Consider the following 25372-nt stretch of genomic DNA (forward strand, 5'->3'; position numbering starts at 1 on the left):
CAGTATTGCCACACCAAGATATAACCTATTCTAACATAGGCAACCAAACACACACATAAATTTTTATTATTTACGAACATAATTTAAAAATTCTATGCCATTTAAACATAATATACCTAGTGAAGATTAGAATGTCAGCTAAACCAGTCATAATGTGTTCCATCACGCGATGCTTTAGTTGCTTTTTTTTAATGTCCTTCATAACTGTATGAATACCACACTTCGCACTCACCTTTGAACCGCGCGCAACGCCGAGTAAACATCGAAATGAAAAAGGACTTCCCCTATTCAAAGCAATGTAAACACCAGAATGTTAAGTGTAAACGCGGAGACGTAACGAACATGATTCGTCACGAGGTCATTAAAAATTCCCGCAATTAGGTAAGGCGCTCGCCGACACTTTCGAAAGAGTGAAAAATATCCCATTGTTGTGACTCTCATAATTATTTACGTTTTGTTTGCGTTAGCCAATCCATTATGAGAGGGTTCGCGCCAGGAATATGACTAATGAGTTACAATTTCGAGCGCACGCCGTGTTTATCTAATTGATTGATTTCAATTTCAAGCAAACGAATGAGAAATAAAGATTAATCAATTGCTCACACACGCCTTCAAACACACCGAATAACTAGCTGCAATTGCTCATAATGACTTTATTACTTTTTATGGAAATTATTTCAGATATCTGGGAAATTTGTTTTCGGAGTGGAAACTATGTTGGAACATTCTTGCTTGAATTATTACACTGCATATTTATCATGTCTGAAGTTTAGATTAGATTTTATAATGGCAAGGAAATTATTTAAATTTTTAAATAGCGCTCAAATAGAAGAAAAATTGGAAAAAAAAGTTAGTGGTGAGAAATACCGGTTGTAATACCGGTATACCGGTATTTTTATTTTTATTTGCTCATATTTTTATCTCATACTTATTTTTATGACGTAAATAATATTTTAATTAATTTTTAAAAACCGGTTTTACCGGTATACCGATATTAAAACCGGTATTTCTGTATTTTTCTAAGAAAAACAATAGTATACCAGTATTTTTATTAAAAATATTCCAAAATAATCACTTAATCAATGATAAAAATACCGGTATTACCGATATATCCGACATTTTCCTCCTAAAAATACCGAAATACCGGTTTTGAACACAAAATTCACGTCTCCAGCTCTTTTTAAGGTAGTTTCTTGTAATGAGACGCTGGGGTGAAATTTTAGCCGCTCGACTTTTTCACTTTACTCACCAAAAACGTTTTGGGCACACTCCAGCGTCCAATTATTCGCCATCGTGTAAAACTGTCGTTATGCGGTCGAGTTTAGCTTTCATTCATTTTTGATTTACTCGGAATCGAAATTTGCGGCCGCGAGCTTTCGCAATATGGCGCGAGTGGTGGCGGCGGTTGTGCATATTCGCATAAAAGCTCTGGCATATCTGGGAGACAAACGGTCGAGCTTCAGATTTGCATGAGGGAAAATCATGTATTATTAAAATAATTTAAAGCGTCGGGCTATGCAAGTTCACTCCTCGTGACTGTACACCGAACACATACAGTGTGTTCAAAAAACAATCATAAAAATAATTTTATTACAAAAATAAAAAAAAAATTAATAAGTTAATAAATAGTCAGATAAAATATTTTTTTATTACAAGAAATAAAATATTTACTGTAATAAATATATTTTGTAATATTTCCGGTTTGCGGTTTCCGGTTAAATGTTCCTGTAGGAAACTGTGTGCGGTGCGAGGTGAGCAAGATGCGCAAAAGCATAACTAATGCATGGAAGTTGCGCGACATAAAATATGTCCCTTTACATAGAGATACACATAGAGGTTGCTTGGCACCCGCCGCCGCCACCGCCGCCGCCACCGCCGCCACAGCATTATGCCGCCCACTCATGAGTTTTGCTTGCCTCCTTGCCTCCTGCTGTGGCGCAAGGTGAATTTATCCTGACTAGACTGGATTTGTCATAAAACATTTTTTTACCATCTTGATCTGCATACGCCACACATTCTACAAACATCAGCGCCATCTATCACCAAAAAGCGCCTAAAATTAAATTAATTCCATTTTGTTATTTCAATAATTCATATTATTCACTAACTGAGGATAATTTAATTTCGTGCTGGACTATTACGTGTCATCGCACAGTGAAGTGGTCGCAAGTTGTGAATTTACCATGAAGCCAGAGAGTCCTAGATGACAGACCAGGGAGTCTGGAACGTTAAGGACAGCACAGCCAGGATACGTGTATAAACATCGCGCACGTAAATACACGATAAATGTTATCGAAAGATCATTTCGAAAGTCACGTCTGAATATTTCACCACCGCGAGTAATATAACCTATAAATATTAATCACTAGTACACATGCGCACAACGCGCGCCATTTTATTTTTGTTTTTTTTTGCTCGGTTTCGATTTGAAATCGAAAAATATGCGCGTCTGACGAAAGAAATGAAGGAATATCAAGTTGACGGCGTCGCATGCACAAATCGCTAGTAAAATATGGCGATATTACCATACGCAGGACGAAGGACTCCATGCTCCACGCTTCGTGTGTGTGTAATTCATCTCGTGGGAGATTCGCATAAAATATGGAACAAAATTCATAAAATGACGAATCTTGTGCATCTCATCAAGCTTTTGCCTTTCGCTCCTTGATGTCTTTCAATCATCGATATTATCCGAGCGTGTATCGTTCATCTTTTATGTATCAAATGTACTATCCGTCAATATTCAGGCACGTATCTAACCTCAACTGTATGCTAGGATGTTTGTTTGTAGTTTTATTAGCGGGGAAATAATATTGGTGAGACGGTGCTGGTGGATACAGCATATCATTCACTTAAGATGAATGCAGACAACGTTGCGGAGACGGGTTGACACACGTACGACGAAAATGGCGCACGGCACAAAGTTCGACCCCAGCGAGTGCGCGCCTTTTAGAGTTATTGAAAAGCGCGATCGCATACGTCGCGAGCGATAGCAGTAAAATAGGCGTCCGTCCGGGCTTCGCCAGTTAAACTCCATCGGGACCATCATGTCATATTTTACTTGGACACTTAGAGCGCCCTATTTTACGCCCGCCGACTTATCAGTATGTAGCTATCTTATGTTACAACTATTGCGGGATCATACACACTGTGTGGACGAATAAATATTTGGTTTGCAGTTGTGGAATAATAGTGAATTTTGTGTCGGATATCAATAATATTGTCAATATTAAAAAAAAACTTATTTTTTGCTTTTTTTTGCTTTAAAATCAATTTTTTTAAATAAATAAACGACTAATAGATGAAGAATTAATTTCTTTTTGGCATAATATTTTTTTCAATTTTGTAAATTTAATATTTTTGGAGATTTTCAAGTTTTTTAACTTTTTCGTGCTTTTACATAACTTTTAAGGAATATTTTAGCAATAAAAAGTAGTCTATATTATTATCCACTATCTCTATACTAAATTTTATCAAAATTTATTGAATGGTTTTTGCGTTATAGCGTTACAAACATACATAATCAACATAATTTAACAAAAATTCGTTGTTTTTTACTGATATTTAATATTTTTAAAGTTTAAAACATAGTAAAATTCAGTTTATTTGTAAATATTTAAGTTCCAATGAAGAAAATTGACAATATCATTATATAATGCACATTTTACCACATTTTGCATTCACCAATCTATCAATATCACCCGAAATTAAATTCCACCACAATACAGTTAGTTGTGTTAAAAATAAAAGCCTGTTTAGCTACTTTAACAATTTGTAAGCGCCCCTTTGCTCTATTTGTATGTGGTCGTGGCGTTTATGAAAGCACAATAACCTGAAGCGATACTTAAAATCTATTAAGGGCTTTTTGTAAGCGTTCCGGGGTGGGGCCGCGCCATTCTTCGTCTCCCCTCGCTGTTTTCCCGCCACGGTGAATTCACTGTTGTCGTTGCAAGTCGTGCAATTGCCTCCGGTGTCACACTCACACAACACACCGAATGATTTGGCGAATATGTAATGTGTACTCGGAATCCTGTCAATCGTGGTTGTAATCCAAGGGATTATCCTTGCGGCAATCACAGGCCCATTGTTCGTGGTGTGAAATGTAAGCTGGCGGCATCATTACAATTTGCAACAAATGCGTGAATACGCATACAGCTGCGCATTTCTTGCCGAAATTGAATTTGTATGCACGATTGAACAATCAATGCAATATAGGCAACCCAAAGCGCAGGAAATTTAAGTGTGTGTTTCTTGAATGTGTGTGGTTGGAAGTCGGCGAAGATTTATTGCGGTTACTTAAAATCCGAACTGGGAAAAATCACAACCTTTAAACCTTCGCTCTCAACTCAACTTCAACATCTTGGGCGCTTTCCAATCATCTGATTGAAGCATTAGAAAAACATGATCTTTACTTTACCTTCTCCACCAGTGCACATACATAACCTCGAAAGTAAAGTAATATATTTCTTTCTAAAACACGCACAATATTCAGTTTTTTTCATTAATAAAATAAAAATGTGTTGAATAAACATAACATGCGTACGTATAAAAATGAAAAATTATTTATTTTGACACCCGCCGCGACACGTACGCATCTATTAACGTGTCTTCTTATCAGATTGTTATTAAATTAAGGATTAATTAGCTTATAAACGCCGCGGGAGGCTATAGTTTATGTGCGCGTATAAATAACGGCGGCGGTCAAAGAACACACGCGACCGGAGGATGCGTGCGCGTGTTGACACATCACCAAACGCGATAAACGCAACTATTTCCCGCATTTGCATAAGTTTTTCCCCGGTTTCGGCCTAATGAAGATGTGTAATTAGCATTAAACGTGTGAATTATGTATTTTAGGCATTTGCATAAACACAAACACCGATAAATCTTATAGTTTCACAACAAATATAACCTAGAAATTACATTTTTGTGTTCTTTTGTTTTAAAAAAGAAAAAAAAATTTAAAAAAACTTGATTTTAAAATATTTTAGGGGAATATCTAAGTATTCACTGTAAAATTTTTTGCTAAAACGTTAGTATTTCTTGGTATCATGATTCAGAATTCAAAAAATATGACTATAAATGCTAATATGAGTGTTTTTGTTTGTTTGTTCTTCTTCAACACAAAAACTACTGAAGCAATTTTGATAAAACTTAGTAATATTATAGTTTATTTATTAGAATAAGACATAGAGTACTTATTGTTGCAAAAATCAAACTTTAAAAGCGCAAAATTAAGGCTAAACGTTAATATTGCTATTAAATCACTGTTTATTTATACTCCAACATTACAACACAAAATTTTCCCAATATTCAACTTTGCATGTGATGTGAAACACAAAAAAAACATTTTTTGTGTTTTTTGTCTTGAAAAAGGTAAAAAAAAGCGGAAAATATAAAAAAAACGACGAATTTCGTATTATTTGGCATTGTATCCCGTAGGTGCCATCGTTCTTTTAAAATGACAGCATGTTATCATACGAAATACACACATGTGCTCGATTGTACTGATTAAATTCGAACCATTATGCTAAATACGTCTCGGGGGCGGCGGGGCGACGCTGTTCTCGCACTATTCTCCAGCGGTGCGCACTTTCATTTCGCGCTTGAATAAAAATGGAATCATGCCTGCCCATTTCCAAGGGGGTGTCTATAGGTGTCGGTATCACCGCTGGCGGCAACCGCCTCCACACACATATTCATAATCGCAGATTCGATTCGCGCGGAATTTTTTAATCAAATCTGCTTGGAAATGCAAAAAAAATGCAAGTTTTGTACATAAATTCAGCGCAAAATGTCACCGTGTGTTTGACGGTAGGCCTAACCCTTTAGTAACCTCCCCGAGGTGTCGTAAGCGTCGCGGGGGTGTATACCTGACATGAAATATCGAGGATAATATGTCGACGCAAGCGATTTGCTAATTAGTTTAGCTTTACTTTAATCAGGTGTTTGGTTTCGAAGTACTGCGCATAAAAGCCGGATTTGCATAAATAAATTATTAATTTACAACAACGGCGGCAGGAAAAACTTTTCGCAATTTATTTGCATATTTGTTTAACACGCAACGATTAGCATGTATTTTGCAAATTTATCTACGCATGATAAGAGAATACGCCTACATTTCCATCACTCCTCACCCTCCCGCCGCATGCACCCCTTTGGTAGTGCTCGCTGTGCGCACGAAGACAGATCGCTATTTCGGTATTCGCCAAATTACATTACCCGCTTTACGTGAGCCTATTGTCAAATAAATAAATAAGTCCGGAGTGACTCGAGACGACGGCGGGTTTTCGGTGTGTGTAACTCAATGCCGAGGCGTTTAAACTTCGCCGAGTGTATTTTACAATACACTTTGCATAATGCACTTTATGCGTGTTCTTATTTCATCCCTTCCGTTTTTTTTTTCTATCAGTTTGCCAGATCCGTGTCATCAAGCGTCGCGCACCGTTTTGCAATATGTACAGTGTTGTCATTCGAGTCGTATTGGCCGCTCGGGCGGAATACAAATTAGAAGGTAGGACAACACTGAGAGAAAAACCCCGTCGACTTGAATTTTCCATATAACTTTCAGAATTGCTGTAATCTTATCTGTGTGCAAGTGTAAGACTTTAAAGTATGCGCGGGATAATATTCTGAAAACATTTCTCCTCCAGGGGTGAGCTGAAAATAAATCATAAGTGATAAGTCCATCTCGTTCGATTCGAAGGGGATGTTTGAATGTCTCAGAATGTGTGTGTGGATATTTGCACGTGTCTAAAAACGTCCAAACACGTTCGTTGGCGTCATCATTTTCCATTTTCGGACGTTTCGCTGCACACACAAGGCTCGTCGTGTCCGATCCATGAAATATGCAGATATCGCCTTCAGGGAAGCGGGGGCGGCTGCCTCAGGTATTCCAGCCGACTGTGTTTCCTCCGAGGCGATATTATGTCGCCTCGTCTTCCCGGCGAAACGCTTCTTTTGATACACGTCATTCACGTTTGCTTTTCATGTTTGCTTTTCCGGCATCGTTTCCTCGGACTTTAAACTCCCCACGGAGATTTTGTCACGGTTAAAACCCTCGGACAAACATATAATATCCTTGTATAAATAATTAATCTCTTTTTCGTTGTTGTTGTTGTTGTTGTTGTGTTGATTAAATATAACAGTTTACTGTTGCAAAATCTATGAATCTGCGTTCGCGTGCCCAACTATCATTACTTTGCCGGTGCAGCATCCGCTGCTGGAGGTAATAACGCTGAAAAGCCACCCGGTGGCTTTGTGTTACGCTTACATAACTCACAATCACTGTAGACATTAATTTTGCACAAGTGCGCGTTGAATTCACGTGCAATTTCTTTGTATGAAAGAAAAAAAATATGTTGGATAGGCACGTAAAGTGGAAAAATCATCGGGAGAGGATGAAAGAGGAGATAATTCGACAGGATTTCGGTGGTCGGACCGGAAATCATATTTAGCAAAGCAAAAAGCGCTTCGGCTACGATTGTTTCAAGCGGCGTTGCGCTTTGTACGCTGCGAAATGCTATTCTCTAGAGAAATACAATCAGCCAGTGGTCAATCTGCAACTTTGGATGTGCTTCGGCCATCAGACACATTCACCCTCTTTATGGCTAAAGCAAAACTCATTTTGGACCCATGTTAAAATACGCACATACACAGGGATGAGTTTTGTTAATTTTTGTGTGTTTCACTTCACATGGGAAGGTGAACATAGGGAAAATTTTGTTTAGTAATGCAGGGGTATAAATAAACAGTGATTGAATCGCAATATTAACTTTAAGCTCTAATTTTATGCCCTAAATGTTTAATTATTGCTATAAAAAGTAGTCTATGTCTTTTTTTATTAAATAAACTATAATATTACTAAGTTTTATCAAAATCGGTTCAGTAGTTTTTGTGTTAATGAGCAACAAACAAACAAAAACATCAAAAATCACTTTTTTTACATTATTTTCTCATCCTGTGGCATTTCTACATAATATAAACTAAAATATCAAAATATAACTAATTATAAACAATTTAGCAACATTCTAGTTTCATCTACTTACATATTCACCTTTATGGCTAAAGCAAAACTCATTTTGGACCCATGTTAAAAGTCGCACACATACAGGGATGAGTTTTGTTAATTTTTGTGTGTTTCACTTCACATGGGAAGGTGAACATAGCGAAAATTTTGTTTAGTAATGCAGGGGCATAAATAAACAGTGATTGAATAGCAATATTAACTTTTAGGCTTAATTTTATGTCTTTAAAAGTTGTTTTTTGCAGTAAAGAGTAGTCTATGACTTATTTTATTAAATAAACTATAATATTACAAAATTTCATCAAAATCGTTTGAGTAGTTTTTGTGTTAAAAAGCAACAAACTAACAAAAACATCGAAAATCACATTTTTTACATTAATTTTTTATCCTGCTGCATTTCTGCATACACTTAAACAAAATATAACTAAATACAAACAATTTAGCAACATTATAGCTCTACCTACTTAGATATTCACCTAAAATATTCCAACATAGAGTTTTCAATACGATCCCATCCGGTTTTACAGTCGCGCGTTACGATCGACATGTCAATACGAATCGATTATTTATCACGCACAAATATTACGAGCTGTAAATGTAACCGGCAATTCTGCGGTTAATGATGGTCGTTAATGTACCTACCTTCTTCGTCCCGAATGCGCGCACTTTATACGGATGCGCTAAATGAGATTTGTAAATAAATTATTTTTATCTCCAATTCTACGCCATCAAAAAAGAAAACATTTCGCCGGGTAACGATTACGATAACCGTCGCGGGAATAGCTTTCGATATCGGCACCGCCATTGGTTTACTATCGGCCACATTTGCCATTAAGCATCGTTATTTTGGCATCGTAACCGCACTATGTAAATAATTCCGAAACATGTTAAACAACTACCTGCGCCACAAGAAGTAATTGCGTCGAATCGAACAATTTCCTCCAAAACGAAATTCTTATCAATTCGTGATAGACATATAATTTTACTGCTTGTTATAAATATTTAAAAAACAAATTTGTTGAAAAATAAAATTTTGTAAAAAAAAATTAATTTTTAGTTTTTTATTGAATATAGATGGCGTTAGTTGATTTTTCTTTCGTGTATTTTATGTTGACAATCAGTATGCGTAGGATATTTGCCTCTTTGGCCTGTTAGGAAGTTTCCCGCGCGCAGAATGAGGAATATAATGCAGAACTCAAGATGGAGTTTCTTAATCAAATCAGACTCTATTACAAATTGTTGCGAACAGCCGGAAACAGGGTGCGAATAGTAAATTCATTTAGGATTCCGGCGGAGTGTGAGGCGCGCGGCGCTGGTGCTCTTCTCACACCGCCATCACTGCCACACCGCCGCCGCCGCCGCCTCTCTGGAAAGTGCCGAGTGCCGAAAGCTCGGTGCGCGCGCGGAGACGGTTCACATAGTTTAGCGAAGACGACGGCCGGTGCGGCGTCCTTTCTTAGCACAAAAGCCCCGCCGGCGCGGAAACCTGAACCGGCATTCACTTAATGCCGAAAGCCCTTACCGAGCAATCACTTATATCCGTCGCCGAGTGCATATCGACCTGGATTCTAATTTATTCATTCGACTCCATTCATTATCCGCTTCCAAGCTGGTATTTAATCATTAATCAATTAAGAGAAGTTTTTTGCGTCTTTTATTGAGTATATATTGAGCAAACCTGTATTTTGGAAGGTTACTTGACTAAAAATAGTAGTATATTAACTTTGGGTCCTATTTTTAGACCGTTAAAGTTTTTTTCTTGCAATAAAAAGTAGTCTATGTCTTATATTATTAAATAAACTATAATATTACCAAGTTTTATCAAAATTGGTGGAATAGTTTTTGAGTTAAAGAGAAACAAACAAACAAAAACACTCAAATTACTATTTAAAATCGTTTTTTTCAAAATTTTGTATCCAAATATAACGAATTATCAAGTTTTTATCAAATATTTTACTCTACCCACTTAGATATTCAGTTAAAATATTCAAACATTGAATTTCCAATACTTTTTAACCACTATTATCGACTATGTATCGCAAAAACCCGTATTTTGTGCTTCCGATCACAAAATAAGCATCTTTTATGAATGACTTTCATCCGGCGATAAAGTGCGAAGGGCAAAAAGGTAGTGAGGTACCGCACGACAGCTCGCGTGCAATGCCTTCGTCCAGCGGGCCCTTTGGGGGTGTGCTGTTCAGCGCGCGGGCGGCGGCAACATAGTCGGCCCATCCAGCGCTCCTCCCCGGAGAGCTATAACACCACGACCGTTGAGTGATAATTATGGGTCACGTGACGCCGTAATTGTTATCATTACTCTGTGTATGCATGATAGCCGCCCGCCTGCCGCCGCCGCCACACAGCATATTTCGCACTCACAAAATATCCTCATTTATTGATAGAGCATTTCAATAAATTCGGCGCGCGCGAAAAGTGCGCCGAAATTAATTGCATCCCTTCAACACCCTTCAATATAATATTTACGTTCGAATTCAATTATGGGGATGTTTTTGTGTGTTTATTTGCACGCTGCGCGCATTGTTTGCGTTACATTTTATAACATTACATATATTATTCAGCAATGCACTGGAATATCCAAGCGTAATTGCTGAAAATAAACAAATTTCTACAAATTACATTTTGATATATTCTACGAGTATATATTGTTTTAGAATTTATCAACAATAAGCGTGTTTGGGTGTACATACATTGTAGACAAAGATTTTCGCATTTCCAAGGGGGGCGGCGACAGGAAATGTGACAGGACTCAGCTTTCTTGGGACGAGAGTGCTGAAACCTGAAACGTGAAACCCGCCGAGCGAATTCTGTCGTGATATTTGTTATCGCAGACAAAGACATAGGCAACGGAGAAAATTATACTTAAAGTAACATTTTATTAACAATTTTATTAAGATTATATTACATTTTATGAATAGATAATTAGGAATATTAAGTTACACCTTTAAAAAAACAAAAAAATCAATAATTTTAGTAAAAAAAAGCAATTTTTTGCGTTTTTTCGAATGTTTAGCTTTAAAAATCAAGATGTTTAATCATCGCGCTATATATTTCACCTTTTGGGCGGTTCGGGAGGCGGCTATTTTCATATTCAAGCTTTAAAAAACAAAAAAATCAATAATTTCACTAAAAAACGCGTTTTTTCTATTTTTTTGAAAATCTAATTTAAAAATCAAGATTTTCAATTATCATACTATATATTTTACCATGCGGACGGCTTTGGAGGCGGCTATTTCCATATTCAACTTCTAAAAACAAAAAAAATCAATAATTTCATAAAAAAACGCGTTTTTTGCATTTATTTCAAGAGTCCAGGTTTAAAAATCAAGACGTTCAATCAGCGCGCTATATGTTTTACCTTGCGGGCGGCTTGGGAGGCGGTTGCTTTCGTATGCAGGCGGCGTGTGGCGTTTGCGTCGTAAATAAAGATATGGCGGCGGCGCCGGGCTGCCTTTAAGTACACATTCTCTTTTCGTTTAGCCTGGATTCATTCGCGAGGATTAAAGCGCAACAAAAATAAATCCACATACAAACACACACATAAATACACAAAGAGAATTTGTTGATATGTATATTGCGTATATATCATCTCCTAAATGAAATTACAATTACGAATGAATCGTGTTTCTTTGGTCAATATATTACACTCATAATATTTGTACATTGTACATTTACAACTTTGATAATAGATATTCATATACAATATTCAATTGCGTGATTCGTAATCGATAAATCAAAATCATACATAGGCTTGGTATATTTACAAAATTGCACTATCAAGAGTTTGTTTTTTTTGTCTAAGATGTAATAAAACTGGAGTTGTTTTTATTTTTTGCTTTGGGTTTATAAATAGAGATAATAAAAACATTGCACATTGCACATTTAACACGTTTTAAGTTATTAAGAAATTACTTTACACTTTAACTACATGCTTAAGTTGACTTAGTGATTTAGATACACATGGCGACGAAAAGAAGAGAAAAACACATCTTGTGCTTGTATTTAATACAAACACAACGCGCACATAATCATCATTTTTGGAATCACAGAGAATTTTTTGTTTTTTTCTTGGTTTTACGAAATCGTCTTAACTCCAGGATTGAAAGTTGGGCCGAATTTGTAACTGCTGACTTGATTGGTTCATCAAACACGCCAAGCTCGCCGGCGGCGGCAGCTGTGGCGGCGGCGGGAAATGCAACAGCGATTGGGGCGTCCGCGAGTCCAAATTGCACACGTTCGGTATTTGCAATTGGGCGAGATTGCGCCTTATTTGTTCACCATTGTGTTGTTCCTGTTGATTGCCCTCGGATGCGCCGTCCGAAGTGACCGGAAGTGTGTTTGTGCTTCCGGTTAGCGTCTGGCACTATGTGACAATCGGCCGGAGTTCCGTATGTTGCGTTTCCTTATGCCGACGGAGATCCACCTTGCGTTGGAAGGCTCTTCCACACAAATCACACGCAAACGGTTTGAACCCGGTGTGTTTCCGGGAATGCGTGATCAAATTCGACGACTGACTGAACGCCTTTCCACACACGGAGCATTTATGTGGTTTTTCACCTGTGAAATAAACAAAAAAAAAAAAAGCGTTTTATTACACGGAAAAAATATTCAGCTCTCTGGAAGGGATGTAGCCGTGAGAGCGCGAGCGACGAAGGGGAAAAGGTTCCTATAGCAACGTAAGGTGCGGGGGCGGACCTCGGTTCAACTTACGGGACGAATCACGGTTTGCGGCAAAACTGATAGCAATCGATAATACTCTACGTCCTTATGCGATAAAGACGTGAGCACCGCGGCTCACACAACTCGCCGTGGCTGAGGAAAATCCAAAAAATATACAATATTTTTATTGTCTCCACATTTTCTTCGCTGGCTGCCGCTGAGGAAAAGTAAATCAATCGCGTTCGCTCCCCACAAGCGCGCACCAGCCTGTTGAGAGCTTGGAGAGTAAACCGACTATGTAAACTTTAATCCCACCGCCCGGTTAGCAAAGAAAATATTTAGCCAGAGGCCAATCTAAATTTGGCGGCGCAAGTGGATTGCCTGATTGGTTCGTATCGTCGTTAGGGCACTATACAGCTATACTGTGTAACCCTGCGCGCGAGAGCGGCGTCAAGTGTGTTTTGCTTGCGGGATTGTTCGGAAAAACAATTATGTGTGGATTTTTCATTCCAGCGATCGCAAACCAAAGCATTTTTATTTTTATTTTATTTTTTTGCGGTTAAAATAAACGCGATAAATCACGAAAACAATGTGTATGGCTATGTGAGGGTGTTGGAAACGGGAGAGAAATCAAAAATACATTAGGCACCACGCAGCGGCAATCATTTCTTTAAAAACGACTTATATGAGCAATATACTTTAATAATTGAATATTATGGCTGCCGGGGATAGGCTCTCAGTGAGATTGAGCGTCGGCATTATGGCCAGACTTGTGCCGTTTGCGCTCGGATCGTTTATAATTTCGGGGGCGCCAGAGTGCTGCCGCTGCTGTGCAGCCGTTCAAAAGATAATATAAAGCAGATGACTGCGGAACCATCTACGTAATGGCGGCAGATTTCGCGCCGTGGTTATGTTTTAATAGAATTTACGATTATTGCGCTGCTAACCCTCGCAAGGACAAGAAAGTGGCAATGCGTAAAGCTCCCTGGCAGATTTTCAAATGGTAACTACAATATACAAACAAATATTGCACTCAACTTGATGAATTTCAAAAAGTTTTGAAATTTTTTTTTGCAAAAAAGAAGAAATTTTTTAGTTTTTCGCAAAATCTTGGACAAATAATGTTTAAAAATCGTAAAAGAATAGTATTTTAATAAATGTCTTAAGTTTCTTTAAAGAAAACTTGTATATCTCTAAAAATATTAAATGTACAAAAGTATTTTGGGTTGCATAGCTAAAATCTTCAATATTTTTTGGAAAAACGAAGAATTTCATCAATTTTTGGCAAAATATTGCACCAAAAACGTTTAAATATAGTAAACAAACATTATTTCCATAAAATACTTAAGTTTGTGTCTAAAAAACTCAAATATCTCCAGAAATATTAACAAAAATCGCAATTATTTGAAAAATTGTTGAAATTTAAGGTTATGTACAGGTTGCTAGTCATTGTCCTTCCCGCAGGACAAATAAAATTTACGGCTGATTTGACATTTCGAACATCTAAGCGTCTCGCAGGCTTTTGTATCACGTGTGTGATTTGCTCGGACGGAGGACTCCGACCTTACATAAACCAAGATTGCAGTCGCGTACGTGCCGCCCGAGGAAAATACATAAACGTGAAAATCACGAGATACACCGACGTGCAGATAAAAATCCCCAACTCTTTTTATGCGCGCGCCGTACAACTAAGATTGTAACGGGCAGCAGGGAGCGATATTTATGCGATTGCTGTGTGTTGGTTTTCGGACGCGCGCGCGCCGCCGCCGAGTCTTTTAGACCCTTCCGTCCGACATTTGCAATCAGGACACGCGTTTCTTCTCTCTTCCACTTCTCTACTTCAAAAACTGACAAATAAACAACGTTTCGAACCACTTTTTCGTTTTTTACTCTTCTAGTTAATATAAAGACGCAAATAAAAATCTTTTCGTGATGGGTGTATGAAAAGTAAAAAACGCCAATTAAGTGAAATCAATTAATATCGTTTTATATGAGTCTGCTACGTGCGGCAGAGTCGAGAGAAAGATCGAGCAGGGATTCATGGGGCTGGAATTTCCGCTTTTCGTTTTATGACCGCCCCGGAAGCTGTGCACAGAGATTCTCGTCGAAATTCATAAAAGCGCTCGAGTGGACGCGTGGTCGTCCTAAATATCGCATCACAGACATTCCTCGCCTTATTCGACCGCCGCTGCGCATACTTCCAAGGATAGTTTCACTCTGGAATTTACTACTGCAACGAAAACGTTCGAAAAAACCTCGGCTAAGTGACGAATTAAAATTATTTTTATGATTTCTACAAAATTTCCGCAAGATTTTAAGCTGAAATATACTCTAATGGAGAGTGGGGATGGGTTGCGATATATTGGAACGCTGGAGGAATTTCAATTTGCGCCCGGACGCCCCCGACGAAGGAAAATCCGAGCCAAGAGCGCACACAGACTCGCGTCTAATGATGGTATTTGATTTATGGTCTTCCGGGCGCGTCGCAATCTTTATCACTCCGCTCTTGGCTCTATTTATGAAATTTAATATTATCACCCTTCACCCTGTTAATTAAAAATCGCTTTATCGAATCGCACGCGAAGGTTATTAATTCTGTGGTGGTGGTTTTTCTTTGCATTATTACTGGTAGTGGTTCTGGTACTGGTACTTAATGCACTAACCAATAAAAATAACAGGGATGTTCGAGTGTTTGGACAAAATGCGCGTGCTTTCGCGCACTTGTGCACTGTTGTCGGCGCACATGTGTGATTAAGTTATAATAATTTCCCGACGCTGCCTGACTCACTTTTCGCTCTTGATTGTTATGGTCTATTGGGAGTGATGGGAGTCATATACCCTTGCGCGCACGTACTGCGAGAGGGTGCTCTTTTTTTCGGCCTTTAGGTGTCAGATTTTGTTTTATACGGCGTCGGTGTATTCTCTAGCGGTTCGCCGCATAACATTTCGGGGCTTTTCTCACACTCGACTAAAAAAATAAATGTATAATAAATTCCTAAAAGTAATTTTAAGAGTTTGGGTTGAAATTACAACTGCAATACTCGAAAAACTTGATTTTTGTTTGAAATTTTTGAAATTTTATTAATTTTTTGTAGTTTTTTGCGTTTTTTCTTGATATTTATGAAGATATTTTGGTTTTTTGATGATAAATTTAAGTATTTTATACAAATACTATTGTTTTACTATATTTAAACATTTTTGGTGAAATATTTTGCAAAAAATTGATGAAACTCTTCGTTTTTTCAAAGAAAATCTATGATTTTTAGTTATGCAACCCAAAATACGTTTGTATATTTAATATTTTTAGACATATTCATGTATTTGTTAAGGAAGCTTAAGTATTTTATTAACATATTATCTCTTTACAATTTTCAAACATTATTTCTGTAATATTTTACGAAAAAACGAACGAATTTCTTTGATTATTCAATTTTTTTTCAAATTTTACTTATGCAACCCAAAATACTGAACCTAAAAGATGTTTCCCTTAACCATATGTTGTTCAACAGGGCCCCTAAATTTTTAATTGCTTAATGTCCGAATTATTCGTAGCGTTTTGCGTGATCTGATCTCGTTATCATCTCGAGATCTAGTGTGACGTCACATATTAGTTGTATTATGTGTGCCTCCCTGTTACTTTTTTATTAGCCTCCGGTAGCATGTGGCGTGATGTTGGCGTGCGGGGCCATTTGCTGCTTTAATTTTATTAGCACCCCTATGTGCCTTGCACTTTCGAATTATGCCCATACTCGTCCCGTCGTGCACGTAACTTTCATTTGTAATAATACCCAATGATCTCAACCTCCTCCTCAACCAACTGTTTCGTATGCGTATAAATTATTCCCCCGGCAAAAAAAAAAACCTGCGCTTTTTTATGATTACACGAATTAAAATCTTGTTTCTGAAAGTTGGGAAAAACTTTTGACATTCGAAAGTTTTAATGCTCAATTTCACGCCGCCGCAAAATCAAGGGCTCATAATTTCCGCCATTTCCGGGCCTTCCGGGTTCTTATCTTGGTGTGTTTTGCTTGTTTCCTTGTGCGTAATGTATAAACGAGGGGCGGCGCTATACAAAATTGTGCGAACCGCAAGGTTTAGTTGCCGAGGCTCCAAGTTATTACCGCGCGCTTACGCCTTGTCTAATTAGTAAATAATTCACTGGTAAGCCACGCCGGCAATTAATAACACGCCTCAGCCGCTAAGACGCTTTCACACCCGGAAAGGGTTAGGCAACCCAACACTCAACACACTAAGATACCTCTCTAAACATCAACGCTAATGCCCTTCTCCGGGCACAACACCACGGATCTATTAGTATCACCGCGTGATTTATTGCATCAGAATGATATAAAAATTAATCTTGTTGATACGCAACGATTTGTTACAGTTGTGTATTAAGTGGCGCACGTAGCAGTCATCTGAATATTTTTCTTTTGTAAACAGTTAATCAGTGACAGGCGTAAGGAAAAAGCTTGGCGCGCGTATTCGGAACGTCACCGAATCAATTAACGTCTCTCTAGTACCCACTCCCGCGTCCCAAGTGTTTCTTATAATTAGACTTTTAGCAATTAAGCGCGAGTGGCAAGAAAAAAGCGAGTCCATTTTTAAAATTAGCACTGATGCCCTCCGCTTCTGGCATTTCTCGAAGGGTAATTTTGATTGTGTCTCCGTGGAAGCAGCGAGAGAAAAAAAAACGGAATGTGTACGTGTATCCACTGAAGTCGCGTCGTTTTTTTTTGGCTTCCGCCATTTTCTTGCGCGCACCGGTCCCAATTTGCACGGTCTAATCTTCTCCCCCAAGTCACCCTTAACATTTGACCATTTTATTTTATTCTGCGTCTAACTTTCTGGGTCGGAAATGAAATAGAAATGGATTTTTTTTTTTCGTTTTGGTTGGAAAAAAATATTTTGAGGTTAAATATTGCACGTGTGTTAATGACACGTGGTTGTAGAGAAGAGGGTTGAGGGGTTGGTAGTGTCGAGTTACAAATGGGATCAAAAATATCTTTCTAACTGCAATATTTTGCATAAAATTGATGAGTTTTTTGTTTTTTTTTTCAAAAAATTGACGAATTTTCGCGTTTTTGCCAAGAAATTTTGTGATTTTAGTTATGCAACCCAAAATACTTTTGTAAATTTAATATTTTAAGAAATATTCAAGTTTTCCTCTGAAGAAACCTAAGTATTTTATTAAAATACTATTTTTAAACATTATGTAATATTTTCAATTTTACTCTAAAAAAAATATTTTGAGGTTAAATATTGCACGTGTGTTAATGACACGTGGTTGTAGGGAAGATGGTTGAAGGGTTGGTAGTGTAGGGTTACAAATGGGATCAAAAATATCTTTTGACGCAATATTTTGCAAAAAAATTATGAATTTTTGCGTTTTTCCAAAGAAATTCTATGATTTTGGTTATGCAACCCAAAATACTTTTGTACATTTAATATTTTAAGCAATATTCAAGTTTTTCTTTAAAAAATTCTAAGTATTTTATTAAAATACTATTTTTAAACATTATTTCGGTAATATTTTCAATTTTATTCTAAAAAAAATTATTTTGAGGTTAAATATTACATGTACATTAATGACACGTGGCCTCAACTCCGAGGGTTGTACGACTGGTGGTGTCGGGTTACAGATGGGATCAAAAATATCCTCCCCCTCTTATCTAACGCGAAATGAATGGGATTACCAAAGCCAATAATGATAATTATATTAGTATTGAATTGTAATCTCTGCCCTTCTCCGAAAGTATTCTCACGCGCATGGTCCAACCACCCACACAACCCAATGTGATGCACTCAGTGTCACACGAGTATTGCGTTCGGTCCATTAAGGCGTGCGCACGTTCGACTTCAATTCATATCGTTTCGAAATTATCAATTACTTCATCCCTGATTTACGACCTTCCCCGCGCGCGCGCGAGGAATGCAAGGACCATAAATTAACGGGTTTAATTAAAGTTTCAGTTAACGATGACACTGCGCCGGCAATTGAATGAATTATTAGTGATATTTTGATCGGCACGAACCTGTGTGGATGTACGTGTGCTTCTTCATGTCGGATTTCTGGTGAAAGCGTTTGCCGCAAAACTGACAAGGGTAGGGTCTTGTGTCCGAGTGTATCAGCAGATGCGTTGATAGCGTCGAGGACCTCTTGAACGACTTCCCACATTGTTTACACTCGAAAACTTTCTCTACGTTGTGTACAGCTCTGTGGACAACAAAAAATTTATTTAAAAAAAAATTTAAGGTTATGTTGAAAAAAAGTGAGGTTATACCTGTGTTGACTTAGGCTAATCTCATGCCCAAAGGTTTTATTGCACAGCTCGCAGGCAAAGGGGCGTTTGCCATTGTGGGACCTACGCGCATGCACCTCTAACCCATGCGGAGTTGAGAACATCTTCTCGCACTTGATGCACGAATAAACGTCCCCCAACGGCATCATACCGGGCCGCATTAACAGGTGATGGTGGTGCGGATGCACACCGCTCGCGTTATTCATTATGTGATGCCGCAGCCGGAATAATTCATCGGATTGTGGCGATGTGGGATAGGGCGTCGATTGTGTTGGTTGTTGTCCGGAACCTGCACCACTACCACCACTGGCCATCGCTGCCGCCACCGCGCTGAAGTACAACGATGTGGGTGTGGGCAGGAATCGGTCGTCGCCGTCCTTGGGCGGGTAGAATGTCGGCGGGAGTAAACCCGGATGTACAAAGTTCCGTGGCAGGAAGTTGTTGTACTCCTGCGGCGATTTGATTTGTGCGTCGCGGATCAACTCGGCGAAAGGTGGATAAAGGTACGAACGGGTCACCGATATAGTTTCCTGGTAGAGTTGATCAGCTGCTTTGCTCTTTGGATTGTCAGGTCGCAGTAATGCACTCACAGAAAAGGCTTCGGATTTTTTCAGTGGGGAAGTGGGTTTCGAAGGTGGGCTGATGTCTGTGATGGAAGGTGGACGTGGGGAGGGTGATGGAGGTGGTGAATCCACTTCCAGTTCCGGTGAGGTACTAGGTGATGGTCTTGGGGAGACATTTAAATGCTCCCATCGTTTTGGGGACTGTCCTAATTCATCTCCTGAATTGGTCATGTCTTCACTGGCCTTGGAGACGTAGATCTTACTGATATCGTTGTTGTTGTTAGTTTGTACATCGTCTTCATCATCGGACTTGACCAGTCGACTTATACCGAATTTAATTCCATCTGGAACAAATAGTGTCTTGTTTTTTAACATTTCAGGGGTTGTAAAAAGGGGGTTGGAGGTTATTCAAAGCGCGTAACCAAATGTGCAATGAGCTGTATCGTGTCTCGTTGTTGCGACGTGTAAATTGAGTGAAATCTCTCGGGTACGCGCAATCCGGCCCCCTCAATTAACGCGACAATATATATATACCCCGTTCGGGGGCGCGCAACCCCGACCGCGAAGCGTTAGCGACAATTATTAAAACGTCCCTCGGCGACACGGGCTGTTAATGCGTATCAATTTATATCGCGCGTCAAATTGCAAACATTCATTTATTATCACATTGTGATTTCAATATTTAATATATTCTCTAACCTTAACTTTAAAAAAACATAACCTCAAAATTTTTAAGCTACCCAGTTGAATAGTATACATATAAAATAAAATTTTATTTAGACAAACGCTAAATGTGCATCCGGAGTCACAGTGAGTGAAACCAATGAGTTTCGGAAGAAGACTAGGGGTGAATTTGTACACACTTGAATAATTCATGACCTCGAGCACGACATCTGTTCCCCATGACTATATGAGCTACCAGCCCTATTGATGCGTCTATATTAGCACTTGTTGGCTTGCACTTTTGCCCATTTCCAGCCTCTGCATCAATTGATTCCTATGACTATGACTATATCAACATAACCTCAAAAATTTCACTTTTAAGGTTTAGGTCCCTAACCTTAAATTGTGTTGATTAAAGACAAAAAGGTCTTAAACTAGTGCATTTAGTGAAATGAAAGGATTGCCGCCCGGAGTAAGAACTAGTCCTAGGAAAATCCTTTGATCCCTGCTGTACACGTGTCGCATTATCATTTCCATTATGTAATTACCTGCCCCTTGCCTGTCGCCACCCCCACAATTGGGCAACCGTCACAACAAAATCTTATAATGACGGGTCTTTAAACTGCGCGATCCGAAAATTGCACCTTTTCTCCCCCTTTCCCTTTCTCTTGCCTAAATTCCTCTTTACCCTTATACTCTTATAGACGACATTAGCATATCATACAAAATGGCGGATGTAGAATTCTGTATTTTGACATTTACTATCCGCGGATATTTATAAACAAGTTTTCGTTTCGTGTGCTGTTTGTATTACTTCGTCGGTTTCTTTGTTGGCTGACCGCACAACCAACCCCTATTTAACCAATACTGTCATACACAAACAAAATAATAAAACAAGCGTCGAGGGAGCGTTCCAAGGCTGCAAACATGCAAATCCAAGCGGATTTCGAGCAAACACATTCCACATTCGACTTGTATTCCACGAATTGTTTATTCACCTCGACTGACCAGTTGGAAAATATTTTTATAAAATGTAAATCATGCGAGCGCATGCGAGTTAAATCAAAATTTACTCAAGATTGGACTCTGATTAAACTCGCCGGTCACGAACCGCCGCGTGGTTGTGGTTATGTTGTTCGCTCCATACGAATTGTGTGTGCAAACATTTCGTGCTTCGAGTCTAGCTATCAATGTTTGTTTGTTGCCTGCGTTATTATTTAACAAGTCTTCGCGTTGAGGGGTTGAACGTTTTTTCCTCGAACCCGAGCGCAATTGCCATGATCATATCTATCAACATCTATCAACATAACCTCAAAATTACTATTCAATTTGATGTAATGAGCACATTTTCAGGTTGGAATATAGTTGCGGCTAAATTTTATCAATGTCAATTGATAAACGATCAATATTTATTGTGGGATTAGTTGCGTATCGATGAAAATCGACGCCGGTGGAGTGAAAAAATCAAAGATTATATACCAGCACCGGTATACTCGTATATTTAAACATATGCCCACATTTGCACAACGCTTAAATCTGTTTTTCTGCGCGCTCGCGATGGGAGGAAAGTGTTGAAGACACACACATGGTAAACAATCAGACGTTGTTTAGATTAAATGTGATTTACAATCCGTGGAACGATTCATCATGTTGACATCGATATCAGAAATCCCTGCCTAAGCCCGTGAACCTTTTCATCGCGCGCCGCTATCAATACTTCTCTCGAACGTCTGGCGTGCGTAATCCATCTGTATACAGAGTGCGCGTTCATTTTTACCCATCACAACCATTTAATAACGGTGATAATATTCCTGCAATTATATATCGCCATAGAAAAAGTTGTATTTTATACACTAGTGCAAAAAATGCGCTTATTTTGATAATCCACGTGTGGAAAAATGTTGTTTCAGGAGAATTTCGTTAGAAAATCAATAAAATCTTAATTATCACTTGGGATTATTGTCTGAAATGCGTGCAATCACTGTCGGTGTCGTTTGAAGTGCGTCGGCGAAACGAAGTGCTTTTTGAAACTTAATCCTTCGACGTACTGATAAACTTTATTGCCGTGATTAATCGATCGGGCAATAAACCAAATACCATACATTTTTCTAAAGATATGACGTGTTTTAAGGTGTTTTTGGGATTAAGCGTCATTGATTTCTATTTTATCGGAATATTTCTGATAGTTTTAGGACGATTACGATTACCTAGGATTGCGTGTGTATGTTTGGTTATATGAACTTCCTGCGAAAGGAAGTTGAAAAGTGCCGGCACGTGCCGCACCCGCCCTTTTATAATTATGTTGTTTCCGATAGGGTCAACTAAAGTGGGTGATATTCATTTTAATAGTAATCAATAATGGGTAATTTCACTTACTGTTTTGTTCCGGGGTGGTTTCCCGGTTTGGGTGGTGGGTTAAAGGTGAGAGATATCTGGGTCCGGCTTGTAGGATTGGTGAACCCCATAAACTTCTGCAGTATGAGGCGAAACCTACTGCGGGGAACTGCAGAGGTGAAATTTGATCCAAACCTATTCCTGAAAATGGAAAAAAAAATGTTAGTTGAGGTTAGACTTGGAAATTTTTACAGTGCTGCCAATTCTAGGGATTTTTTTTATTTTTTGGAACCAGAATTTGAAAAAACGTGTTTTTGGAGGTTAATTTCATTCTTAGGGACTTTGTAAACAAAATTTTGGTGAAATTTGAACCAATAATATTCTTGGAATATGAAAATTTCTGATAATTGAGGTTATCTTCCGGCTAGTAATTTTTACAGTACTGCCAAGTTAGGGATTTTTCTTCAATTTTTAAAGACTAGAAGTTGAAAAAGTGTTTTTTGGAGGAATATTTCATATTTACGGACCTTAAGAACCTAATTATGGTAAAATTTGATCCAAATTTATTCGTAAAACATGAAAATTTCTGTTAATTGTGGTTATGTTGGCTTCCGGCCAGTAATTTTTGCAGTACTACCAACTTAGGGACTTTTCTTCAATTTATAGAAACCAGAATTTACAAATTTGATTTTAGAACGAATTTCTGGTGTTTTTTAGGGACAAAACAGTTGGCATCACTGCAATAATATCCCTATCATAGTCCGGATAGATGATCACCACTGGCCACTATGATCGGAAGCAACGAATTAATGCGAGCAATTGACGCGATTTCGTCTTGTTAGACCCGGCGTCGTTTGGGACAACGTAATGTCCGTTGAGGCGCCACTGATTGCCCGCGCCAGTCGTCGCCGGATTGCAATAAACAATCAACCGTTTCCTTTCGCCTGTGCGCCACTCCAACAACTTCCTCACCGAGACGCCACTGGTGTTTAACTGATTAAAAAACACTTACAACTATAGCAATAAAATAAAAAGGCGTTTCGAAAGGTTTAAAAAAGATTAACACCAAGAAGTCACACACACGCACACAAAACATGTGAGAAAATGTAGGAGTCGCGCGGAACGCATTGAATAATTAAATCGACATTAAGGTCAATTATCGAATGTGCCGTCTCTTTGTCCTAATAAAAAACCCTCCAGGAATCATTACGCACCGCCAAAGGACGATCCATTACGCGCACAATTTTTGGTATAATTATGAGTAATGACATTTCGTGCTTCATTTCAATTAGCGCGGTTTCTTACAGAATAACCCACAGCTTTCAACACAGTCATTCTGTTAACTTGCGCTAAAGCGTGAAACAGGTGGGCGACAAAACATTACGTGTACAATTCACAAAAAATATTCAAAACCACATACCGCAAGAAATACGATCTTAAACATTTGTGATTTCATAGTAAATGTAAATCTCATAATTCAACAATTTTTTCAATGAAATGTGAGCGATGTGAACAATGACGTTCGAACATGTGCGCAGCGACGGGACGAATCTTTCAACATTTTACATTTGCTCGACATCTATAGATGTAATTGTACTTGTTGTACGCACACACGGTATCATCTTACACATGCTGTGCGTAATCTATCTTAATGTGAGAAGGAAGCAACACAAAAACTATCACTACACATGCTCGGGGTGCGTTTTTTTCACTGTATCGCATCATAAATGTTTCTCCGAGTTGTTTTTTATTTAAATATTAATGACACTTAATAGGCCACAAGTGTAGAACATTTGTATCATCGCTTTGAATAATTAATAAAGCCGAAATCAATTTTTCCTAACCATTTAAACGTCTAAGACAAGATAATCTCTACTTTGATGCTGTGACAGTAAGCGGATTGCTGCCGAAATTATTTCCATGTTTAGATATTCACGAATTACACATACGCGTCGAGTGGATTACACGAAATAAAATTAATCCGTAAATTGCAAATTGTGCGCGAATGAAAAAGGGCAGCGCAACACAATAATTTGATTTGTATTCTATATTGAATTCTGTTTGATCTGTGCGGGCGTCGAGTGTTTGATTGCATTTTCCACGCTGGTAATTAACAAATTGAAATTGAAATTGACAAAAAAATGATTACCTTGTCTGTTCGGTGTGACGATGGTGAATGCGCTGCTTCCCGCCGGACTCGATGGTTCCGTATCATTGCTGGGACTTCGCGACTCACGCACCGCACCACTGCTAAAGTCTAACGGCATTAAATTGTGTCCCAACTCCATCGCCATTGTTATTAAACTAGATAATTATTTAACACAATGTTTATCAGTTAAAACACTTTTTTGTGAGTCATTTATTCGGACGCACTTTGATTGTGAAGTTGTGTTGAATTTTGGAGTTGTTGTTGGACAACCCTCTTGGATGAGCGGTGTTTGTGCTTCTGCAGACGCGTCCAGATGGAAACTATACGCGGCCTGCAGGACGAGAGGACTGCCGACGGTCGTATCCGAGTGCGCGCGTGATATCCACAGGAATGATATCGACTTACGCCGGCCCACCAGCCCAGGCGATTCTCGACCCTATGCAACGCGCGCGTTTGGTTGTGGGTGGGATATATTCCTGCTGGCGGCAAGCGGCCGGGGGACGCCTACTAGCGTGTACTTTCGTGTGATACTGAATTTAATGCGCACATATCTCGCCCGCAACTAGACGCACTAGTGATGATAATCGCAATCATTGCATGATTATCACTATAAATCATGTTAATAAATTTTTTTTACATCAAAATATTTAATTTTTTG

The 25372-nt window shown here is 38.6% G+C and overlaps 1 protein-coding gene and 1 long non-coding RNA gene across 2 annotated transcripts in view; one reads left to right on the forward strand and one right to left on the reverse strand.

Moving 5' to 3' along the window:
- LOC135796127 (uncharacterized) overlaps positions 1-25372 on the forward strand; it is a 61577-nt gene that overhangs the window by 20708 nt on the left and 15497 nt on the right. The gene's annotated exons all lie outside the window — the stretch shown is intronic.
- On the reverse strand, positions 11664-25082 carry LOC135796184 (zinc finger transcription factor senseless-2). Its single transcript, XM_065308114.1, has 5 exons — positions 24715-25082; positions 22608-22766; positions 18988-19912; positions 18739-18920; positions 11664-12601 (listed from the first exon to the last, which is right to left on the reverse strand). Exons 1-5 carry the CDS (start codon positions 24857-24859, stop codon positions 12408-12410), a joined length of 1605 nt encoding a protein of 534 aa, XP_065164186.1. The 5' UTR covers positions 24860-25082; the 3' UTR covers positions 11664-12407.

Source organism: Atheta coriaria, unplaced genomic scaffold, assembly GCF_025399875.1.
Source record: "Atheta coriaria isolate IRGN ID8LTWV9N9 unplaced genomic scaffold, Caltech_Dcor_3.1 hic_scaffold_7_pilon, whole genome shotgun sequence".
NCBI classification, from domain to species: domain Eukaryota; kingdom Metazoa; phylum Arthropoda; class Insecta; order Coleoptera; family Staphylinidae; genus Dalotia; species Dalotia coriaria.

What these genes read in the sequence shown, in the direction of transcription:
- LOC135796184 (XM_065308114.1), bottom strand. Translation starts at nt 24,859, where the DNA reads ATGGCGATGGAGTTGGGACACAATTTAATGCCGTTAGACTTTAGCAGT. An exon ending in CGTCACACCGAACAGACAAG is followed by an intron (nt 22,767 to 24,714) that starts GTAATCATTTTT and finishes TTCCATTTTCAG; the next exon opens with GAATAGGTTTGGATCAAATT. An exon ending in ATTAGCCTAAGTCAACACAG is followed by an intron (nt 18,921 to 18,987) that starts GTATAACCTCAC and finishes TGTTGTCCACAG; the next exon opens with AGCTGTACACAACGTAGAGA.